Source organism: Neofelis nebulosa, chromosome 7 (assembly GCF_028018385.1).
Source record: "Neofelis nebulosa isolate mNeoNeb1 chromosome 7, mNeoNeb1.pri, whole genome shotgun sequence".
In the NCBI taxonomy this organism is placed as follows: Eukaryota; Metazoa; Chordata; class Mammalia; order Carnivora; family Felidae; genus Neofelis; species Neofelis nebulosa.
This window is the reverse complement of record NC_080788.1, coordinates 145247038-145270896: the sequence shown is the minus strand read 5'-3', so window position 1 is coordinate 145270896 and position 23859 is coordinate 145247038. Positions and strand designations below refer to the sequence as shown.

Genomic DNA, 23859 nt, shown 5'->3' with positions numbered 1-23859 from the left:
CCCTCTCTCTCTGCCCCTCCCTCGCTCACACTCTGTTTCCCTCTTAAAAGTAAAATAAAACATTTAAAAAATGAAGTAAAAAAACAAAAATAACCATAAGTGACCTGGAATGACTCATATTGTTCCTAAGCCCCCTCCATTCTTATTTCTGACTTATAGGAAGAAATGACTCTATAGTTTCTAGAAGAAAGACAACTGCTTTTGGGGTCGTTTCTAGGAAGGAGATTGCTAATAATTTGTTGGATGTTCCAGGGTCGCTGATACTTGGTCCACAAGTTTAATGTTGTTCTTCTGTTCTTTAACCATGAAAATCATATTTCTAGCTTTTGGAGTTCTGGAATATCTATCACCATTATTAAACAGTTTAATCTTACTCAGTTGAAGAATAATTTTAGGTTCTTTAAAATCCATTTCTGCTCATGTATCACTGTCTAAGTAAATCCTCAAAGTCACCTTGCACAGTCGTGTGGGTGGCATGACAAACGAGAAGCGGCAACAGGAAAATCACGCTGAGTCACACGGGCAGAGTGAGGCTGGTATTTGGAGCTGCTGACTCCCACCTCTTCCAAGTTTTACTTCCTTTCCTTTCCCTCTTACTGAAATAGAAACGGACAGCGTTTGCAGTAATAGTGGCTAGTGTGAAGTGCAGGCAAGGTCACACAAGCCGGTTCTTTAGTGCCGTGGCAGGAAGGGTCCTTTCGGCTCATGAGGATGGATTTCCTCCAGAGTCACTCGAAGCCTCAGTTCGGGGATAGTGAGTCACTGGCCGGAGGCCTGCGGTGCGGCCCAGGCCTCCCGATCCCTGTTTTGGTCTGTCTTCCCAGTGGTCCCCACCTGCACTCGCAAGCACAACAGTTCATTAGAGCCCTCCCCCACCCCACCCCTCCCCCACCCCCACCCCCACCCCCACCCCCACTTCCTTTTTCTTTTTGCTATGATTGTATTCTGTATTCTCCCCATAGAAACACTGTAAAGAAATGGAATGAGTCTCTTTTAAAAAGAAATTCCATCTTGAACTGTGTAGGCTCTTGCTTTGTATCCTGAAGGAGTAAGACTGACACATACGTGCTACTCGTGGTCAGCACAGGGTCGGGGCCCAGGCTCTGAAGGTAGAACAGCTCTTCCACTGTTAGTTCTGTGACCTGGGACAGTTCCTCACTCCCTCGGTGCCTCAGTTGCTTTGTAGCTACCAGGTAGATGCCTCCCCGGGCTCGACCTCACGGGAGCCTTGCGAGGGTTGACCTGAGGCAGGTGGGCACCCCGCACAGTGCTGGTGCTGTGATCCAGCCATCAACCAACCTGCCATATGACAGCGCGGGTGAGCGGGGCTTGAAACCTTTTGAAAACCGAAGTGGGGTGCTAACGGCAGTCGTGATGCAGAGGACAGCAGCTGGTCACCACGTGTCTGGCGCCATGCCCAGCCCTGGGTGAGCTGTGGACGTGCGGCATTTAACCCTCGCGGCAGCCCTGTGAGAAAGATGCTGTCGTTGCCTTCTTTCAGGCGAGGGAAGCGCGGCTGGAGGGCCGAGTTCTCTCACCTGCCCAGTGTCACCCAGCTGGCCAGCAGTAGGGCCCAGCGTGGGACCCGGGTCTGTGCAGGGCCAAGGCCTGCGTTCTCTCCAGTGCTCTTGACTGCGGTGGAATGCCGTGCGGCCGTCCGGTCTTGACTTAGTACATGGTTTTTCTCAAGTCCCATCACTGCCTGGTCTTCAAATTACTTTTACCAAAATAAAGTCTGCTTTGTGAGGTTATAAATAAAGGCAAAGGCAAGCAATCCATGAGTCACTTTAAGAGCTTTTAGTTAATAATATAATCATAGAAAATCTTAAACGTGAACAGAGTAAACGGAACAGTGTGATGAACCCCAGGTACCCAGCAGCCAGAATCAACAGGCCTGTGATTTTGATTTCATGTGCATGTTTACCCGGTCCTTCCCCACTTGCTTGTTAGCATGTGGGGCTTTTTCTTTTTTTTTTTAAATTTTTTTTTCAACGTTTTTTATTTATTTTTGGGACAGAGAGAGACAGAGCATGAACGGGGGAGGGGCAGAGAGAGAGGGAGACACAGAATCGGAAACAGGCTCCAGGCTCCGAGCCATCAGCCCAGAGCCTGACGCGGGGCTCGAACTCACAGACCGCGAGATCGTGACCTGGCTGAAGTCGGACGCTTAACCGACTGCGCCACCCAGGCGCCCCAAGTGGGGCTTTTTCTTGAAAGGCGAAATTTGCATACATTACAACGCACATTTCTTTACTGTCTAATATTCTGGAAAACAGATGTTCTCGTGTAATTAAGAGATAGAACACTTCTGTCACCTAGGAAGCTCCTTTGTGACAGTTCTCCACCCCCATCCCAGGCTGCCACTATTCCGGGTTTTTTCCTTTATCCTCTTGTAGAAATTCGTATTAAATGGAATCTTGGAATGTGGTCCCGAGACCAGCTCTGTCGGGTCAGCGTGGACTCTCGGAGGTTCATCTGCACTGTTGCACCCACAGTTGATAACCTTTTTACGGCTGAGCTGCACGCACTGTGACCTCAGCACCCTTTGCGTGTCCGTTCTCCCGGTGATGGGCTTTGCTGTCGTTTTGGTTTGGGGCTGCTGGTGGTAAAGCTGCCGTGAGAACTCGTGCACAAGCCTGCCTGGCATGTGTGTCTTCATTCTTCCTTAGGCAATCGCCTAGAACAGCATCTCTGGATCAGAGGGTGGGTGTATGTTTAAAAGAAACTGCCAAGCCTTTTCTCGAACTGATTACACCTGTTTGCATCCCCACCAGCAGAGAAGGAGAGTTCCAGGTGCTCTGTACCCCCACCAGCGTGCGGTGGCGTCCGTGTTAAGTTGTAGCCGTCCTGGTGAGTGCCGTGGCCTCTTCCTGTGGTTAGTTTGCTCTTCCCTGACAGCCAGTGGCAAAGAATGCTGACTCGTGTGCTTATCGGCCATTCGTGTACCTTCTTTCGAGAAACGTGTCAGAGTATTTCTTTCCTAAACATTTGAAATCATTCACCTGTGAAATCTCTGGGCCTAGAAGGTTTCTTCGTGCGGAGGCCCCCTCTCCCCCTCCCCTCCCCGGCCCCATAACGTTGGTCACAGCGTCACTTATAGTGGCGACGAGCTGGAAACGGAACGAAGGAGTGGGGTGGGTAGGGCGTCATGGTACGTCTGCACCATGGGATGTTGAAGAATCAGAACGATGCCAAATGATACAGGGTCCTCGTAGGTTTTTTTTATTTTTTTTTATTTCTTTTTTTTTTTTAACGTTTATTTATTTTCGAGACAGGGAGAGACAGAGCATGAACAGGGGAGGGTCAGAGAGAGGGAGACACAGAATCCGAAACAGGCTCCAGGCTCGGAGCCGTCAGCACAGAGCCCGACATGGGGCTCGAACTCACGGACCGCGAGATCATGATCTGAGCCGAAGTCGGCCGCCTAACTGACTGAGCCACCCAGGCGCCCCTTCGTAGGTTTTTTTAAAGCTCCATTGAGATGTAATTTACATTTCATCAAATCCACCCATGGTAGGAGCAGTTTAGGAAATTTATGCAGGTGTCCAGCTGCCGCCATGATCCCATCTAAGAGCACTTCCGTCAGCCGTGAGGAGGCCCTTGCTAACAAATTCCGTTTCTTTGGGAAACATGGGGCTATTTTGTTTTTCAGTTTTGTGTCACATTTAGTAATTGTGTTTCTCAAGGACTTTGTCTCTTTAAGTTGTCATATTTCTTGGCATACAGTTGTTCGTGTTACCCCCTTTCGGCTTTTTAACATCTAACTGTAGTGATACCGTGTCTTTCACTCCTGATATCGGTTGGCAGTGCTGGTGTTTTATGTCATTTTTTCCTCCATTGGTCTTGCCAGGGGTTTATTACTTTTATGAATCTTTTCAAAGAATTGTTGTTAATTTCCTCTGTTGTTTGTTTGTTTTCTGTGCCATTGATTTCTGCTCTTCCATTATTGCTTTTCTTCTACTTTGGTTTAATTTAGTGTTCTTATTCTGCTGTCTAAAATTTTTTTTTTTTTTAACGTTTATTTATTTTTGAGACAGAGAGAGACAGAGCATGAACGGGGGAGGGTCAGAGAGAGAGGGAGACACAAAATCTGAAACAGGCTCCAGGCTCTGAGCAGTCAGCACAGAGCCCGACGCGGGGCTCGAACTCACATACCGCGAGATCGTGACCTGTGCCGAAGTCGGACGCTTAACCGACTGAGCCACCCAGGCGCCCCTTATTCTGCTGTCTAAAGGTGAAAACTTAGATAATTGGTTTTTAACTATTTCTTCCTTTCCAACATAAGCACTTAGAGCCATAAATACACTTCTAAGCCCTGTTTTCCTGCATCCTATACATTTTGATATGTTGTGCTTTCTTGTTGCTTGGCTTAAATGTTTTCTAACTTCCCTTGTGATTTCTTCTTTACCCGCGATTCATTTACAAGTGTGTTGCTTAATTTGCAGGTGTTTGGGATTTTTCTAGCTAACTTACTATCATTGATTTCTAGTTTACGCCCATTGTAGTCAGAGAACAACATGTTCTGGAAGTCTTTGTATTTGGAAATTTATCGAGATTGATCTTTGGGTCCAGATATTCATCTGAGTGGAGAGCATATTCTAGCTCCAGGTGTTAAGTAACAGGTGTTATGTAAAAGCTCGTTAGGTCAAGGTGGTTAACAGTGCTGTTAGGATCTTGGATCTCTTGACTGGTTTTCTGAATGACTGTTGTGTCTCAGTTGTGTCTCAGTTGTATAGAGAGTACTGAAACTTCCAACCCTTTCTTCTTTCTTCTGTCAGTTTTCACTTGTGTATTGAAGCTTTCTTACTTAGCACACACACATTTGTAGCTGTCATGCCTTTTTGATGTATTGTCCCATCACTATGAAGCATTATAGATAGTAATAATCTTTATTTAGGGGCACCTGGGTGACTCATTCAGTGAAGCGTCCGACTTCAGCTCAGGTCATGATCTCGTGGTTCGTGGGTTCGAGCCCCATGTCGGGCTCTGTGCTGACGGCTCAGAGCCTGGAGCCTGCTTCCGATTCCGTGTCTCCCTCTCTCTCTGCCCCTCCCCCATTCATGCTCTGTCTCTCTCTGTCTCAAAAATAAACGTTAAAAAAAATTAAAGAAGTAATAATCTTTGTTTTGAAGTCTAGTTTGTCTAATATTAATATACCCACTTCTTCCCCTTCAGCTTAGGGACTTTCTTCCTGCAGACTGGATCGGTTAGATAAACTTTTCTGTAAAACCCTTCCAATAAAATGAAGTGTTGACATTTCAAAATTAATATTTTTTATTCTTCATTTTTATTTTTATTTTAATATTTTTTATTCTTTAAAGACTTGGACCCGGTAATATAATTTTTCCAGTTGCGGAAAAACGCACGTATGGGGGATCTTGTCTCTTCCTTTTGGAGCAGAGGCTGCCTGCGCTCCTCTGTGTCCAGTTACACGATCGCTTCGGTCTCCAGCAGGACAGTGAAAACGAACAAAACCCTGAATGTCACCTGACCACAAAATTCGAAGCAACTCCAAGGCGCAGAAAAGTGGTTAATTCCAGTTGTTAGATATTTTTCATGATTTTTAAAAGAACAGGGTTTATTTGTATTTTATTAAAACAAAATATTGTTGGGGCACCTGGGTGGCTCAGTCAGTTGAGCGTCTGACTCTTGATTTCAGCTCAGGCCATGGTCCCAGGATCGTGGGATCAAGCCCTGTGTTGGGCTCTGCTCTGAGTGTGGAGCCTGCTTGAGATATTCTCTCTCTCTCTCTCTCCCTCTCTCTCCCTCCCCCGCAATAAAATTTAATAAAATATTGTTATTTGAACAAAGCTAGTGATACTTAGATGAAAATGTCTTTTTAAATGTATTAGTTCATTATTTCTGAGAGAAATGTCTGTGGAGGCACGAAAGAATTATGTCTACAATAAGCAATAATGTCTTTCAGGGTATGATAACAGGTTTTCATATTAAAGCTGAGCAGAGTGGATACTTGTTCGTCTCAATGACCAGGCTGTTTGACCCTCCAGTTCGGAAAACTTATTTTTTTCCTATAGGGTGTTCGGAAATCAGAGCTATTGCCAGCTCCACTGGTCTCTTGCTCTTTCCACCAAGGCAGGGTTTCCCAGCCTTGGTACTGCTGACATTCGGGCCCAGGTTATTACTTATTGTGGGGCCTGTCCTGGGCCCTGTGGGATACTGAGCATCAACCCTGGCTGCTGCCACTGAATGCCAAATGGAACAGTATGTTACAGAACCTGTGACAGCTAACGGCGTCCCAGACATTGTCAAACATCCCCTGGGGGGCAAGGTCCCTCCCCCATGAGAGCCACTGACCTACGGCATGCCAGGGGTAGAGGCATGACAGGCACAGGCACCGGGTGGAGGTGGGGTCTCCAGCAACCTAGCCCTGAGTCAGGAGACCCCCCCCCCCCCAAGGTGCGGGACCTCGAAGAGGGGCTCAGTGGTCTCCTCCAGTGCAGACCCCAGGGAGAGGGATTAAAAGAGGCTCTTCCATCGGTTGCCCATGTGCCCCCACAAGAGTGTTTCACTTGATCTTTCTTTCTTCCTATTGCCTGACTGGTGTCTTTGTTCACCTCCCCTGTCCGAAGGAAAAAAGGTGTTCCTATCATGCCACTCAAAGGATGGTCTGGAGCGGTGTGTTCTCTGGAACCCTCGTTCTAAGGGTTGGTGACTAGATAGTTTGTAAGAAGTGATCCTAGGGCAAAAAAGTTTGGGACATGTTGGTTTCAATAAAGGTAAACTTTTGTGGGATTTTTTAATGTATATTTATTTTTGAGAGAGAGAGAGAGAGAGAGAGAGTGAGTGAGCAAGCATGAGTGGGGGAGGGGCAGAGAGAGAGGGAGACACAGAAACCGAAGCAGGCGCCAGGCTCCGAGCTGTCAGCGCAGAGCCCGAGGCGGGGCTTGACCTTACAAACCGCGAGATGGTGACCCGAGCCGAAGTCGAACACAAACCGACTGAGCCTTCCAGGCGCCCCGATTTGTAGGATTTTTGAAAACTTTTCAACAGTAAAATCAACAGTAGTTCATGGCTTTCCAAAAGGAGCTGGAGTGGGCCTATCTCAAACTTTCTGAGCGTGAAGTTCCTTGATAAAGCATTTTCTAGAGGAAGAATGTTCTATGGGACATATTTGGGAAGCATTGTTCTAAAGGCATCTAGGGGAGGCCATGATGCTGGCGAGGAGCAGGTGGTGGGGTAGGCACTAAGCTGACAGAGTGAGCGGAGAGAGTCATGATCTGGTCTCTGCACACGCCAGGCCGAACACGGTGGTCACGAGAACAGCGAAAGACTCCTATTCTGGGTAGTAACCGGCTATCCTGAGCCTCTTGAGTGCTGACCCTCCCCACCTCCACCCTACACCTGGCCCTTGGCCGGCACTCCCCAGACCTCTCCTCTCTCCAGAGCTAAAAGGTTGGTACCTGGTTCAACAGGGGCCCCCTCCGTAGGACCTTGTTCCAGCACGGTGGGCTCTGTCTTTTCTGGTTGATTGTTGACTGTGATGCACAAGTTGCTAACATTTTGCAGATGTCGTCCTGGGTGTGAGGGAAGCAACAGGGGAAAGTAAATGAAAAAGAGTCTAAAACTTTTAGTCAGAAATATCCTTACACTCAGACTATTCAGGCTTTTCTCATATACCAGGCTCCCATTTGTTGGCTGGCACGAGACTTAACATATTCACACTGATTTAAGACAGTAATTAATACACTATTGGGTATAACTGCTCTTTGAAGAACCAGACAAAATGCTGAGCTTTACACTGTATATTAAAAGTTGGCAGAACAGAGTTTTGGCAGTTCAAAGGAAGAAGACTATTCCCACAGTTAGTTCCTTTCAGAGCCGAGGCCATGGAAGTCTCTGGTGGATCTAGTCATTTGATTGGACATGACCACGACCACGACCGTGACCGTGGGCCCGTCCATGGGGGGTTATCTCTTGGAAGCAGTCTCTGGAGTGTGGTGACAGCCAGCCCATCCCCATCTGCTTCCGTCCCACTCACGTTGGCGAGGTTTGATGTAAACAGCGTCTGGCAGACCCGTCTTCGTAAATAAGAGCTGGCGGTAGGTAAGTCACACCTGCCGAGGGAACGCCAGCCGCCCGCTGAATGAAAGTGAGAAAATGTACGGCTTTTGTGAAAGATAAGGAAGATTAGCGTGTTCGTGGAAATTTGAAATGGGTATTTTCAGGGGATATTTCTGTTGCTCAATTGGTTAGTTCCCATAAACTGATTAATAGGAAATTCTAACGTTTGTTTCCATGTTTACTAATTATAAAAGAAACCACTAAGGTATTCTTTCAGGAGCTTCGATGGGAAAATTTGAATAAATGGCCAAAGCCATAAGAACCTTGATTTTTATCAGATGATGCAGAACGAGACATGTTGAACGTCACCTGCTGGCGGGAGAAATACTGAGTCGATGAACTTGCTTGAAATATGTGTGAGGTTCTCCGTTGTGATCATGGGTAATAAATAATGATTGAATAACCCTAATCTGAGGCTGACTTGAATTATGAATTAGTTATTTATTTTTACCCACGCAATAGTATCGAGCAAGTGAACAGTCTACGGGAGATACAAGCACTGAGGCGCCTGAACCCACACCCGAACATCCTCACGTTGCACGAAGTGGTTTTGTAAGTATTCCTGGGGCTTTACAATGATCTGCATTTGATGACAATGATCAAATCTCTTTTTAAGGAAGAAAACTGTGGTAGACATTTGAAATATTTGCTTTGTAGCTCAGGGAGTAATGATTCTCATTTTATCTTAAGTCACGTATTTATTTGGACAAATGTGTATCTGATTCCTAACGTGGAAATACCTTCGTTTAGGTGATTCCCTATCATAAAAGTGGACAGAATTCAAACGGTTCCTCTCCCGTAGCTCAGTGAGGCTTCCTTGTAGGCAGTGGCCTGTGCATCCGAGGCCTCGAGTGTGAGTTATGGGCAAATGGGAAAGCACTGTGGTCCTACATCAGGGATTGTCATGTGTCAGGGATTGTCCCTGCCGGCTGTCATGTCTGCACCGTGTCAGGTAGTGTGACCCCCCCCCCCCCACCTTACTATGGTTGCTGTAATTTGGGGGACTTGTCACTTGTGTTCTAATTATAGATTAGTCTCCTTACGTGAGGCTCACCTACCCATCAGGAAGGCAGGGCACACCTCACCTGCAGGTGCCGGCAGTTCCGCACTGCCCTTCTGGTCTCTGAGCCGGGAACTCGGACCCAGGGTTCTGGAACTTGCCTTTCTGTGCGCCCTGAGAAGGTGCACGCTCCGTGAAGCTCTCCGCGGCGCTCCGGGCCGCTTTAAAACCAGCCGGGACACTACGGTCTCTGACGAAGTGCAGTGGGTTTTCATCAGGGAAGAGAGCAGTTTGAAACTCACAGTGGAATGTCTTGTCATAGCCGCGTGGCCTCCTGGCCTGGAGCCCGCAGTGCGCACTGGTCACAACACCGCCCACTGCACGCCGCGTCCTGGGCACTCTCCGGGCCTGCGTGTGCGCCCCCCCCCCCCCCTCCAGGCAGCCCCTCTGGAGGCGACCTGACTAGTAGGGTCTGGAGTGACACGTGCTCCTCTGCCGAGGGCTCAGGGGCCTTCAAACAGGGCAGTGTCAGCTCCAGAGAAGCTGGCAGCCCGGCCAGAGGCCTCGGTCCCCACCCCGTGCAAGGCCTGGACCCCACCTGGGCTTGGGGTGACCCGTCTTCCTCCCTTTTCCCCTGACTGGTTTGTGGATTTTTGTCTCCCCATCATAATTTATCCCAGGTACATGGAAGAATCTAGGTAAGTTAGAACTAAATTTGCAGTCACGGAGCATGAATTAAATTCTTTCTCCTCTGTTTTGCTTAGCCAACTCTTGACCTCCTTTCTCCTTTCTGCCAGTACTTAGTTCTATATTTTTAAGACACATCTCATTAAAAAGGGGGGAAGCATTTAGAATTTTTGCTTAAAGTGGGATTTTACTGTTACTTTATTATATTTTATTTTATTTTTACTGTTATTTTAAATTAATTTTAAATTAATTGACTGAAATAATTGACTGAAAATCGCAACTTCTGTTTCAGTCACTATGCCCCAGGCTTTGAGGTGGGAGAGCTTTATGTTTACCAGAAATGTGCACAAATGAATTAAGTATTTGATGATAGTTTCTGATTAAGACAAGAAAAACATTTTTAAAAACCTGATTTCTTCTTCAGTGACAGAAAATCTGGTTCTCTTGCACTAATATGTGAACTTATGGACATGAATATTTATGAGCTAATACGAGGTACGTAGAATAATTTGCAAGCTAATCTAAGATCTTCTTCTAAAGCCTGTCGTTCACGTATACTTTGTTTTAGTTCTCAAAATCCTCAGTCACCTCTTGGGAGGAATTTTTCTGGCAGTCTCGTCTCCTCAACACAGGGCGGTCAGTGAGAAGTAAAGCCATCTAGGTCCAGGCTGGCAGGTGACACGGGTGCTCAGGCCTTCCTCACCTCAGGTCCCTGCAGGGGGCGCTGTGCCACTCCAAAGGTCACTCTGGTGGCTCTGCCTCAAAATAAGGCAAGGCTTGTCCCCCAAGATCCTCCCTCAGCCGAGAGACGACCACCTTCTATTCAGATCCTTATAAAGTCTTTCTCGCGCGTTACAGGATGCTCATTTATTTACTTTCTTCTGAACGGCAGAGCTCTGTTCAGGAAAGCACAGCGCCCGACCCGGCCTCAGTCGGGGCTGGTTTGGGAGGCTGATAGAGGGCGCCTGAAGGAAAATGGAGGTGGATGGTCGGCCCACGTTGAGCAAATATCCCTGGGGGTCTGACTGCACAGTTGTGTTAGATGTCAGGACAAACGAGCCTCGTAGCTGTCCCTGTGAAAGCACAGAAAGTGTGGTATTTTACGGATCGATCACGCGGTGCCGATCGGACAAATGAAAACAGATTTGCCTTGTGTTATGTGAGTGACTGTTTATGGCTTGAAAGAACAATTTAAAAACTGCTGTATTATCTTAAACAAATCAGGCCAGACCAAAGGTGGTGTGGAAAGTGGCATGTAGCATTTTTGAGATCAAGAAGCTATTTTTGTGATGAGGGTGACCCTGGTGTGGAAGAAGCACATGAAGAGTTGGAATAAAATTGTGATGAAGTCAGGATGTGGGGAAAAGCGTCATTATCAAATTAGTAGGTCCTAGATGTGATTTGAAATGTGTGCTTTAGTAGCTCACTAATAAAATAAATAGTAGAAATAGGCAAGCTTCTCTACACCCACAGAAGTTGATGAAGAACTTTTGGATCTTTTCGAGAAAGTAGGAGATCGCCTTTTGTCTGGGCATGTATGGTATTTCCTATGTTACAAACCTTGTGTATTTTATTCATACGTAAGTCCGTCCACTCGGGGACCTGTTTCATTGCGTTTTGAGTACAATGCTAACAAGGTTGCCAGGTTTCTCAGTATAGAACCTATTCGGAATAGAGCCATTGGCTAGAAGGAGCTTCTAGAATTCGGCCCACCAGCAGTAACGGGAAGCGACAGGTGACGGTCCTACAGTGGGGGATGAAACTGAAAATATAAAATGGGAGGACAACAACAGCAGCACCACCGCAGGTGAGCGCAGTCTGGGCAGCCGGAAGACCCCAGACGCCCCAAGATGGCTTAGAGAACGCGCAGCCGCGGGCTGGACCGCGGTAAGCCTGCCGCGCCGGTAAACGTGATGGAAACAGTAGGAAAGTGAAGAAAAGATTTAAAAAAGGTTCCCAGTTAAAGGATTACAATAGAGGAGAGTTTTACTTTCAAAGAGTAAACCTTAACTGATCTGGAAACTTCGCTTGTTAAGCATCGATTCCAAATAGTCTGGATCCATGAGGTGTTGCCCAGGATTACATTTTCTCCTACGTCCTGTGGGATGTGGATTGTTCACTCTGCTCCTCCCCGTACATCTGTCTGCCAGAGTGTCAGGACAGGGTCCCCAGTACAGTCAAGACAAACAACCACCAAACTTCATTATTTCATTATGTGAGCCCACATTTTGCTTTTTTTTTTTTTTATTAAAAAAAATTTTTTTAATGTTTATTTTTGAGAGAGTGAGAGAGACAGACAGTGCGAGTGGGGGAGGGGCAGAGAGAGAGGGAGACACAGAATCCAAAGCAGGCTCCAGGCTCTGAACTGTCAGCACAGAGCCCAACACAGGGCTTGAACTCATGGACCGCAAGATCATGACCTGAGCGGAAGTCGGATGCTTAACCGACTGAGCCTCCCAGGTGCCCCTGATTATCCCCATTTTAAAGATGGAGAAATGGAGGCGCGGGGAGATAAGTACCTTGTCCGAGGTTATGGACGTGTGGTAGACACGAAGTTTGGACTTAGCCTGTTCCAGAGTGCGTGTTCTCAGCCACCACACATACAGCCTCTTGACAACCCCCTTTGGTTGGCACTGTTACCATCTACACTTTACGGACAAGGAGACCGAGGTTTCAAGGATTAAGTGATAACCACCACACCCCACTGCTCCTCTGGGTCTCTACTGCTGGCCCCAGCTCAGTGCCTCAAATGAATGGGCGCCTGCTAACAATTTGTTGTTATTGATGGTCACGGTGGTTTATTGAAAACTGAATCAGTCACTAAAGCTTTTTCTACTAGAGTGACAGTTCATTTTACTGAAATGACTGCTCTCCTGGATGATGAGAATGTTGAGTAGCACCGTCAGATGCTGAAGAACCAGTTAATGGCACAAGAGAAGGATCGCCCAGTCTTGGCTGGATTGTCTGCTTATATGCACGGCAGCGTGCAAGGTCGGGCAGAGGTAGAGGAGAAGAACAGAAGATGCTTTTTTGATAAACAGCGTAGAGTCTGTTGAAGAGAGAAGAGAAACTATATGAAAGTCAAAATCATTAGAGGCGAATTGCTGGGCAAATTTTCTCTTTACCCAGTAGGTGTCAGATGAGGCAGAGATGACTGGGCTTTACCCGGAAGATCGGGGGAAGTAGGCAAATGCAGGCGAGGGTGTCTCATTCACTGCTACATGTTGTACACTGCTCTGGAGGTGGACCCAGTGGGGAACATGACAGACACGGTCCCATCCACGTGGGCTCACGCTCAGGAAGACGGAGACACTGAACAAGTAAAGAAATGATCAAGAAGGAGATCAAGACAGGATAAGTGTTACGAGTGAATAAAACAGGTCCCATGTGAGATTGATGGGGACAGAGTGTTCCAGACAGAGACAAGTAGTGCAAAGGTCCTGAGGCCACTGTGAGGTTAGGAGGCCAGTGTGGCTGGAGCACTAGGAAGGAAGTTAGAAATGAGGTAGGTAGGGGCCAGGAGGCAAGGAGGGCCAGGGTAAGAATTCACGTCATTCTAAGTTCAGTGGGAAGCTTTAGTGGGTTTTAAGTGTTTATTTAATTTTGAGAGAGAGCAAGCAAGCACGAGAGGGGCAGAGAGAGGGGGAGAGAGAATCCCAAGCAGTCTCCATGCTATCAGCGCAGAGCCGACATGGGGCTCAGTCCCACGAACTGCGAGATCATGACTTGAGCCAAAATCAAGGGCCGGACACTCAATCGAACGAGCCACCTCGGCGTCCCACATTGATGGGTTTTAAAGCAGGGAAGAAGCATCTTTTGATTGGGGTTTAGACCAGTGTTTCTAAAACTATAGTTGAAGACCGGTTGTTTGTTCGTTTGTTTTTTCCCAATGTGTTGTGGACTGGACTTTTGTAAAATACATAAAAATTAATTACCGGAAAAACAGTCATGTGCTTGGATGTCACAGCGGCGTTGAATTGCCGTACAAGTTTCCGGCCACTCTTAGTTTTTGCCATCTCCTAAACCAGAGACAAACAGCCCCCGGACTGGTATCAGTTCACAGACTGTGCTTTTTAGAAGCACTTTTCTGGATGCTGTTTAAAGAATGAACGGGCTTGGGGCGCCTGGGTGGCGCAGTCCGTTAAGCGTCCGACTTCAGCCAGGTCACGATCTCGCGGTCCGTGAGTTCGAGCCCCGCGTCAGGCTCTGGGCTGATGGCTCGGAGCCTGGAGCCTGGAGCCTGCTTCCGATTCTGTGTCTCCCTCTCTCTCTGCCCCTCCCCCGTTCATGCTCTGTCTCTCTCTGTCCCAAAAATAAATAAAAAGCGTTGAAAAAAAAAAATTAAAAAAAAAAATAAATAAAAAAAAGAATGAACGGGCCACCGGAGGATGTACCGGTCATCCCTTCCCATTGCAGACAGCAGCCTCTGTTCTTGCCAGTGTAACCCCAGGGGACCCAAGTGACACGGATGGCTCCGCAGAGTTGCCAGGACGACTGAAGAAACGCTCGGGGCGTGGCCTCCAGGGAGGAGCTCCCAAAAAACGACTCTGCAGGATTGGGCTGCCCCGGGTGCTGCTGCCTCTGCCACAGACAGGATGCCCCAAATGAAGGAGCCGCTGCTGCTGCTCCGGGCTCTAGAACCAGGCCACCTTTGCCCGGGCAGGAGGCGCCCTCCGCCAAGATCCGCACTCAGAGCGGATGCTCTCCCTCCTCTCGTCTGTCCCTGGAACTCGGGCCTGAGTCCTCTTTCTCGAGCGGTCTGGTCCGACGGACGCAGAAGCCAGTCACATCTGGAAGTCCCAGCCATGAGCGTGCCTGGCCCGCGAGGTGGCGGTTGGGATGGGTCTGCGTTGTGGTGGGGAGACGGGCAAAGAGATGGTAAAGGTATTGTGCCCGCTGCTCCCTTGGGAAGAACTGTCACGGAGCTGTCCACGCAGGGAGGGCGTAGCTGGCGTCCCGGGGCACCAGCCACACCGCCGGCGATCCTGCCGTCCTGGCTGGTTTATTCGGGCGCACTGTGCTTATGGCGCTGGACATCGGCCACCTGCAGCAGGGGAGGGCTGTCTTGGAGTTTATAAGGAAAGACTGGATAAGACTATAACCTGGTTATGGAGGCATCTATTGTTATTGTTTTAAGTTTTTATTTATTTAGGTCATCTCTGCGCCCACGTGGGGCTCGAACTCACAGCCCCAAGATCAAGAGTGGCATGCTTTTCTGCCCGAGCCAGCCAGGCGCCCCTAGGGGCATCTAGTATTTTAATGCATATTGTATCTGATTCTGTTCTTGTTCTTGTTCTTCTCCTTCTTCTTTTTTAAACTGTTTGAAGTTAAATGACCGTGCTTTTGTGAGTGGCTACTTAACTGTGCCCCCGCCCTCCGGTGCCCGCCTGGAGCCGTGGGTGGCTGCTCCTTCACCTCGCCTTGCCCCCTCTGTCGCAGCTCCCTCCTGTCTCCTTGATCTCCCACGTGACGCCTGGCATGCGTCTGCTCCCCTGGTGCTTGTCCGACTGTCCACCGGGGCATTTGCTCTCTGGCGGTGGGGCCCTTGCCGGCTCCATCACGGGTGTCCTCTCAGTGCCCGGCCCTGCTCCCGGTGTGGCTCGGTGTGTCGTCCACTTGGGTGACGTTCATAGGCACTGAGTGTCGTAGGTGTTATTGCCAGGAGCACGTGCCGTGCAGCTTGTGTGCGGCTTGTTCACAGAAGAGACGTCTGGTTTATTGTAAAACCTCAAATTTCCTGCAGGAAGCTCAGTCAGGCCTCTTGGGAGGTGGGGCCAGGAAAGGTCCGGCTGCCAAGGCCACCACTGACCGTCTCGGAGCCACGTGGTCCTCTGCCCCTCCTCCTCTGCGTGTCCCTCTCCTCTTGGCAGACTTGGCCACTCAGACCCTGAGACCCTCCACTGGCGGCAGACGGGCCAGGCCCAGAAAGCCGAGTCATTGGCCACCTCCCGGAGTGCTGGCTGTTCCAGGTCCGGTGAGCTGGCCTTGTCCCCTTAGGGTTATGCCTTTTATTTTTTAATTTTTTTCTTAATGTTTATTTATTTTTGAGAGAGAGAGAGAGACAGAGCACGAGCAGGGGAAGGGAAAAGAGGGAGGCACAGAATCCGAAGCAAGCTCCATCCAAGCTGTCAGCACAGAGCCCGACGCGGGGCTCAAGCTCATGAGCTGTGAGATCACGACCTGAGCCAAAGTTGGACGCTCAACCGACTGAGCCACCCACGCGCCCCAGGGTTATACCTTTTAGAGGCTGTGGGTGGGGCAGGGACCTTGAAATAAATCCGTGACATTGGGGAATGAACCAAGTGGGAAAGAGCAAGACAGGTTCGATTTGACTGCAAACATAGCATCACAGTTCCACGAACAGCTTGGGCGGTGTGCCTTATTAGGATTCTTATTAAGAACTACTTTGCCTGACATTACAGTGTCAGATCAATTCAGTTGTATTTTTATACTTTATCGATCTGACCCACTGATTGTAAGACGCAGAATTTTTAGAGGAAATGTTGCCTGCCAACTGTGACACGTAGCTTTCTTATCTACTCAGAGCAGTTTTAGTTCTGTGCTTACTAAAAGAGCTCTTGGGATCTATTTAGACTTTCCCGTGTATATAAAAAGGAAAGTTGAAGTGAGTAGATCTGTTTTGGCATTCCTGACACTTCCTTGAAACATTCTGACACCATGATCGACGCCTTTGTTTTCCTTAAGCTCTCGGTCTCCATGCCATTCAGACAGGGTGTGAGTGATACCGCATTTTTGTCTCCCGAATTTTCTCCCAAGCCCATGTCACCATCCTGTTAGTTGTGATGCTCTTGCTTCTGGGAAGCGTGGCTCCAGTTGTGGCTGTGCTGACACAGCACAGGTGTCCCCTGTCCTGTGTATTTAACAATGGTGGGTCCAGGTCAGGCCCGCGAGCCTCGGTCCTTGTCTGTGAAATGGGAATAAGCCTAGTGTCTCTTGGGATTGTTGTGAGGAGCAGGTAAGATAATGTGCCGCGTTCAGGGCAGGGGCCACTGCAGTCTTCAGTAAACACGGATCGCCGTCATCTGCGTCGTCACGATCGTGTTAGCACCGCATGGTGTGCGTGCATCTGACCCTCCCACCCCAGGTGCTTGCCTCCCTTGTAGAGGTGAGGAGGTGGGATTCCACAGAAGTTGCAGCACTGGCTTAAGATGAGCCGGGCAGAACTAGGGGGCTCATCCTTGCGTTTTGCCAGGGATGGTTCGGGCTCCGCCGAGACCGACATCCCACCTGCTCCCTGCTGCATTTGCCCGGGCCCTGCTGGACCCCGCTATGTGCCTCCAAGCCTGGCCGGGATAGCCAGGCACAGGCCGGCGGATGGGGTCTCTTGTGGGACGGGGCGTGTGCCGCATATTCTGTTACGATGTGGACTACCCTGGTGGCCGTGTTCCTTCCATTCGTACCGGCAGCGAATGCCAGAGTTTATTGTGCTCACAGAAACATTTTCTACAGTATTGATATAGTATATGACACTCTTTAGAATCTTTTTTTAGAGTTTATTTTGAGAGAGGGAGAATCTGAAATGGGCTCTGTGCTATTAGTGGGGCTCGAACTCACGAACTGTGAGATCATGACCTGAGCCAAAATCAGCTGCTTAACCGACTGAGCCATCCAGGCTCCCCCTTTAGAATCTTCTTAATGAGGCTATTTGGATGAAAAAAAATAGCTGGCAAAAATGAACTCGGTCGGGACGGCGCGGTGTGTTGGTGGTCAGTAAGGCTCCCACAGGAACTTCGAGTGGTTTATTCATTGTACCACCTCCGTTTGTTTCAAGATGTTTGAAAACAAGAATCTGTTAGGAACCCAATATAGTCTCGGGCCTGGAAGGTTTAGGACCTTGTTTTTGAAAAACCGTTCTAGAGAATGGATAGTCAGCCTGCTCCTGGTCAAGGGTGTGGACTCCGATGGTTCCGAGCACCATCCCACTCCCACGGTTCACGCTGCGCCTCCCTCCCTCAGGAGGCCCCTTAGGTAGGCGGGGATTCTCATAGCGGGGTGGGGGGCAGGGCTATGAACGGTGGTGGCAGGGGTACAACGAGGAAAGGGAGGGTGAGCCCCAAAAGAGGTCTCTTCTGCTGGGGGCTGAGGGCAGCCGAGAAATGCAGATTCCTGGCCCATGTCTCTGGTCTTGAGATTCGTTAGGTCTGGGTTTGGAGCTGTGAGTCACTGTTTTAAAGCATCCCTAGGTGATTATGAAGATGCGGTGGGTTAGACTTTCCCTAAAAGATTCCACTTTGCTGAGGGTGAGTTCGGATAACTGGCCTGACAAGTTTATGCTGGAAGATCTGGGCGTGTGGGGGAGGCTGGAAGGGAGCTCCCGGGAACAGAACCGCATGAGCGCAGGTGTGTAGCAGGAGAGTTTGGAGGCAGGGACACAAGCATCTGCAGTGAATTTGGCTGGCTGGGGCGTTCGGTAAGCAAGAGGGGTGTGGTGGAGTGTGGCCCCGAAGTGAGGACCCAGGCCTGGCAGCTGCACCTGGGAGCTTGTTCAGAAGGCAGCTTTTGGGGGCCCCACCACCCACCTGCTGAACCTAGGGGTGGGGTGGGGGGCATTCTGTGTCTTCACAGGCCCCCGGGGGATTCAGATCCTCCTGAAGCCTGGGGGCCCCTGGTTGGGAGGGTAGGGGGTCCTGAGTGCCGAGCTAATTCAGTGGGCTGTGAGAGCCACCCCCCCCCCCCAGAACGAGAACTAAATTTCAGGAAGCTTCATCCAGTAGCACATGTGATGAAGAACGCAAATGTTGCTTTCTTTTCATCTTCATACAGCTAAGAATTTAATATAAAGTTACAGAATTACTCAAGCTAGGGAAAGACGACTAAGTCTTAGTTTAATTCATTTAAACTCTAGAAAGTGGGTGATAAATTATGTGAAACAGAATAAAAAGATTACAATATTATTTTATGAAAGAATTAATTGTACTTAGACATTTTGTAATTTAAATTACTTTCTATTAGCATAAACGGTTTTGTCTAGTTATGAGAGAAAAAGAATAAATGTATTTGACATTAGAAATGGCAAACTTAAGACCAAAAATGTCCAATGGGATGTGTGCTCATGGAGGGAAAGCAGTTTTCTGGATTGTTAGGCCGGAACAGTCGTGTTTCGGATTTAAAACTTAACGAGGGGCGCCTGGATGGCTTGGTCTTAAGAGTCTGACTCCTTATTTTGGCTCAGGTCATGATCTCAGGGTTGAGTTCGAGCCCTGCATCAGGCTCTGTGCCTGCTTGGGATATATATTCTCTCTCTCTCTCTCTCTCTCTCTCTCTCTCTCTCTCTCTCCCCCCCTCCCCCCAAAATAAATAAATATTAAAAAAAAAACCTTAAAACATACACTTTTGAAATTGAAATCAAGTAAAATGTGACATCCTCTGGACCAAGGATAACTGATGCTGGCGTGCGTGTGGTATTAAGAGTTGTAGAACATAAAACCTGCCGGCAGGCCTGGTGAGCAGGTGCGTGGACGGCCGAGCGGGCTGGGGCAGCGGAGCTGTGCCAGGAGACGCCAGATGATGGCTGCTCTTTGTCAGAGAAGAGTGCGCTATGAAATTCAAAGCAGTCGTGGGTCTTGGATTAAAAACGCGCTTCTGTTGAACTGAGGTCTCTCCCCCCGTAAAATGGAAATCTCCGTTCAGACCGGAAGCCGAGGAAAACACTGGAGTTTCAAGCGACCCCTGACACCTCACAGTCGGCATGGGGGAGAGCGTGTCCTGGAAGGCCCACCCGGGAGGCTCGGCCCCAGGGGTATCAGACCAAACCACTGTGCTGCTTATTGCATGGTTCTGTTCTTGCGGTAACCAGAATGTGCGCATGCGGGGTTTCCCGTGAAATCATGCCCGCGAGCAGAATTTTGAGCGGTGCGTTTCCTATGTACGCTCTGTACTTCTGGAAATTACTTCAGGTTATTTGTTGGATTTTCATACATCATTGAATCAAATGGTGGGATTCTATTTTTGTCTTCAAGAAGCGAGGTATGTACCATTGGTAACCGTCTCTGGCTACTTCCTTGGCCGCACAGGGAGAAGACACCCATTACCGGAGAAGAGAATTACGTGCTATATGTACCAGTTATGTAAATCCCTTGATCACATGCACAGGTACGCTCTTGGGGACTTGGCAGCTCTCAGATTAAGGAAATGTATCAACATGCATTTAAAAGCACCACGTAAAAGAATTTGAATGAGGTGCAACTAATTCTATCCTTCCTTTTATATTGCATGCAGAAATGGAATATTTCACAGAGATGTAAAACCAGAAAATATATTAATAAAGGTAAGAACTTCTATATGAAAAACTGATCTCAGAATAAACGTAGAATGTGAAACCTTTTTACTAGATAGGCTTTCAGCCCCAGATACCTGGGCACCATGTTATGTTTTGTTTTGTTTTGTTTTGTTTTGTTTTGTTTTGTTTTGTTTTCCTCCCAGTTTGGAAAAAATGGTTTGTTTAATAAGTGCCATCAATGTAACCATACATCTGAAAGGAAGACATCTTAGGCACTCTTACTATATGCAAAAATAAACCTCCAGGGGCCCCGGCTGGCTCAGTCGGTAGAACATGGGACTCTTGATCTCAGAGTCGTGAATTCGAGCCCCACGTTGGGCATAGAGATTACTTAAAAAAATAAGACCATCAACCAGGCATATCATAGTCAAATTCACAAAATACTCAGGCAAGGAAAGAATCATGAAAGCAGCGAGGGAAAAACGTCCTTAACCTACACGGAAAGACAGATCAGGTTCACAGCAGACCTATCCACAGAAACTTGGCAGGCCAGAAAGGAGTGGCAGGATATATTCAGTGTACTGAATTGGAAAAATATGCAGCCAAGAATTCTTTATCCAGCAAGGCTGTCATTCAAAATAGGAGAGGGGCACCTGGGTGGCTCAGTCGGTTAAGCGTCCGACTTCGGCTCAGGTCATGATCTCGCGGTCCGTGAGTTCGAGCCCCGCGTCGGGCTCTGTGCAGACAGCTCAGAGCCTGGAGCCTGTTTCAGATTCTGTGTCTCCCTCTCTCTCTGCCCTTCCCCTGCTCATGCTCTGTCTCTGTCTCAGAAATAAATAAACATTAAAAAAAATTAAAAAAAAAAAGATTAAAAGTTTCCCAAACAAAAAGGAGTTCATGACCACTAAACCAGCCCTGCAAAAACTTTAAGGGGGACTCTCTGAGGGGAGAAAAGACACATACATACATACATACATACATACATACATACATACATACATACATACATACCAAAAGCAACAAAGACTAGAAAGGACCAGAGAACACCACCAGAAACTCCCAACTATACAAGCAACATAATGGCAATAAATTCATATCTTTCAGTACTCACTGCAAACGTTAGTGGACTCAATGCCCCAATCAAAAGACATAGGGTAACAATGGATAAGAAAACAAGATCCATCTATATGCTGTTTACAAGAGACCCACTTTAGACCTAAAGACCCCTTCAGATTGAAAATAAGGGGATGGAGAACCATCTATCATGCTAATGGTTGACAAAAGAAAGCCAGAGTAGCCATACTTATATCAGACAATCTAGACTTTAAAATAAAGACTGTATCAAGAGATGCAGAAGGGCATTAAATCATAAGGGGTCTATCCACCAAGAAGACCTAACAGTTGTAAATATTTATGCGCCAAATGTGAGAGCACCCAAATATATAAATCAATTAATTAATCACAAACAGAAACTCATCGATAGTAATACCATAATAGTGGGAGACTTCAACACCCCACTCACAGCAATGGACAGATCATCTAATCAAAAAGTCAACAAGGAAACAATGGCTTTGAATGACACCCTGGACCAGATGGACTTAACAGATATATTCAGAACATTTCATCCTAAAGCAGCGGACTATACATTCTTCTCCAGTGCACATGGAACGTTCTCCAGAATAGACCACATACTGGGACACAGATCAACCCTCAACAAGTACAAAAAGATCGAGATCATACTGTGCATATTTTCAGACCACGACGCTATGAAACTCAAAATCAACCACAAGAAAAAATTTGGAAAGGTAACAAATACTTGGAGACTAAAGAACATCCTACTAAAGAATGAATGGGCTACCCAAGAAGTTAAAGAGGAAGTTAAAAAGTATATGGAAGTCAGTGAAGATGATAACACCACAGCCCAAAACCTCTGGGATGCAGCAAAGGTGGGTCATAAGAGGAAAGTATATAGCAATCCAGGCCTTCCTAAAGAAGGAAGAAAGATCTCAGATACACAACCTAACCTTACACCTTAAGGAGATGGAAAAAAAAAAACAAACAAAAAAACAGCAAATAAAAGCCAAAACCAGCAGAAGACAGGAAATAATAAAGATTGGAGCAGAAATCAATGCTATCAAAACCAAAAACAAAACAAAACAAAACAAAACAGTAGAAAAGATCAATGAAACCAGAAGCTGGTTCTTTGAACGAATTAACAAAATTGATAACCCCCTAGCCAGTTTGATCAAAAAGAAAAAGGATAGGACCCAAATAAATAAAATCAAGAATGAAAGAGGAGAGATCACAACCAGCACAGCAGAAATAAAAACAATAATAAAAGAATATTATGAGCAATCATATGCTAATAAAATGGGCAATCTGGAAGAAATGGACAAATTCCTAGAAACATACACTGCCAAAACTGAAACAGGAAGAAATAGAAAATTTGAACAGACCCATAACCTGTAAGGAAATTGAATTAGTAATCAAAAATCTCCCAAAAAACAAGAGTCCAGGGCCAGATGGCTTCCCAGGGGAATTCTACCAAACATGTAAGGAAGAGTTACCACCTATTCTCTTGAAGCCGTTCCAAAAAATAGAAATGGAAGGAAAACTTCCAAACTCTTTCTATGAAGCCAGCATTACCTTGATTGCAAAACCAGACAAAGATCCCACTAAAAAGGAGAACTATAGACCAATTTCCATGATGTACATGGATGCAAAAATCCTCAACAAGGTATTAGCCAACCGGATCCAACAATACATTAAAAAAATTACTCACCGCGACCAAGTGGGATTTATACCTTGGATGCAGGGCTGGTTCAGTATCCACAAAACAATGTAATTCATCACATCAATAAAAGAAAGGACAAGGACCACATGATCCTCTCAATAGATGCAGAGAAAGCATTTGACAAAATACAGCATCCTTTCTTGATGAAAACCCTCAAGAAAGTAAGGATAGAAAGATCATACCTCAACATCGTAAAAGCCATATATGAGAGACCCAATGCTAATATCATCCTCAATGGGGAGAAACTGAGAACTTCCCCCCTAAGGTCAGGAGTAAGACCGGGATGTCCACTCTCACTGCTGTTATTCAACATAGTATTGGAAATCTTAGCCTCAGCAGTCAGACAACACAAAGAAAGAAAAGGCATCCATATAGGCCAGGAAAAGGTCAAACTTTCACTCTTCGCAGATGACATGATACTCTATATGGAAAACCCAAAAGATTCCACCAAAAAACTGCTAGAATTGATTGATGAATTCAGCAAAGTTGCAGGATATAAAATCAATGCACAGAAATTGGTTGCATTCCTGTACACCAACAATGAAGCAACAGAAAGAGAAATCAAGGAATCAGTCCCATTTACAATTGCACCAAAAACCATAAAATACCTAGGAATAAACCTAACCAAAGCGGTGAAAAATCTATACACTGAAAACTATAGAAAGCTTATAAAAGAAGTTGAAGAAGACACAATAAAATCGAAAAATATTCCATGCTCCTGGATACGAAGAACAAATATTGTTAAAATGTCAATACTACCCAAAGCAGTCTGTGCAGTCTACATATTCAGTGCAATACCTATCAAAATAACACCAGCATTCTTCACAGAACTAGAACAAACAATCCTAAGATTTGTATGGAACCAGAAAAGACCCCGAATAGCCAAAGCAATCTTGAAAAAGGAAACCAAAGCAGGAGGCATCACAATCCCGGACTTCAAGCCGTATTATAAAGCTGTAATCACCAAGACAGTATGGTACTGGCACAAAAACAGACACTCAGATCAATGGAACAGAGGAGAGAACCCAGAAATGGACCCACAGACGTATGGCCAAC

The 23859-nt window shown here is 47.0% G+C and overlaps 1 protein-coding gene across 13 annotated transcripts in view; it reads left to right on the top strand.

Annotated features, from left to right (window-relative positions):
- The window catches only part of MOK (MOK protein kinase), a 71140-nt gene that overhangs the window by 28886 nt on the left and 18395 nt on the right, over window positions 1-23859 (top strand). For 6 of the 13 annotated variants that reach the window (XR_009264809.1, XR_009264808.1, XR_009264810.1 and 3 more), the window contains exons 3-6: window positions 8545-8634; window positions 10194-10264; window positions 19804-19882; window positions 20009-20057. The exons of 1 other annotated variant lie outside the window; for it this stretch is intronic. Coding sequence is in view for 7 of the 12 variants with exons in the window: in XM_058740316.1 (XP_058596299.1) it covers window positions 8545-8634; window positions 10194-10264; window positions 19804-19882; window positions 20009-20057 (289 nt within the window). In the remaining 5 variants the exon portion in view is untranslated. Of the gene's footprint in view, window positions 1-8378; window positions 8635-10193; window positions 10265-11504; window positions 11657-19803; window positions 19883-20008; window positions 20058-23859 lie in introns of those variants that run through there. 6 more of the 13 variants (XM_058740318.1, XM_058740320.1, XM_058740321.1 and 3 more) reach the window with 6 other exon arrangements.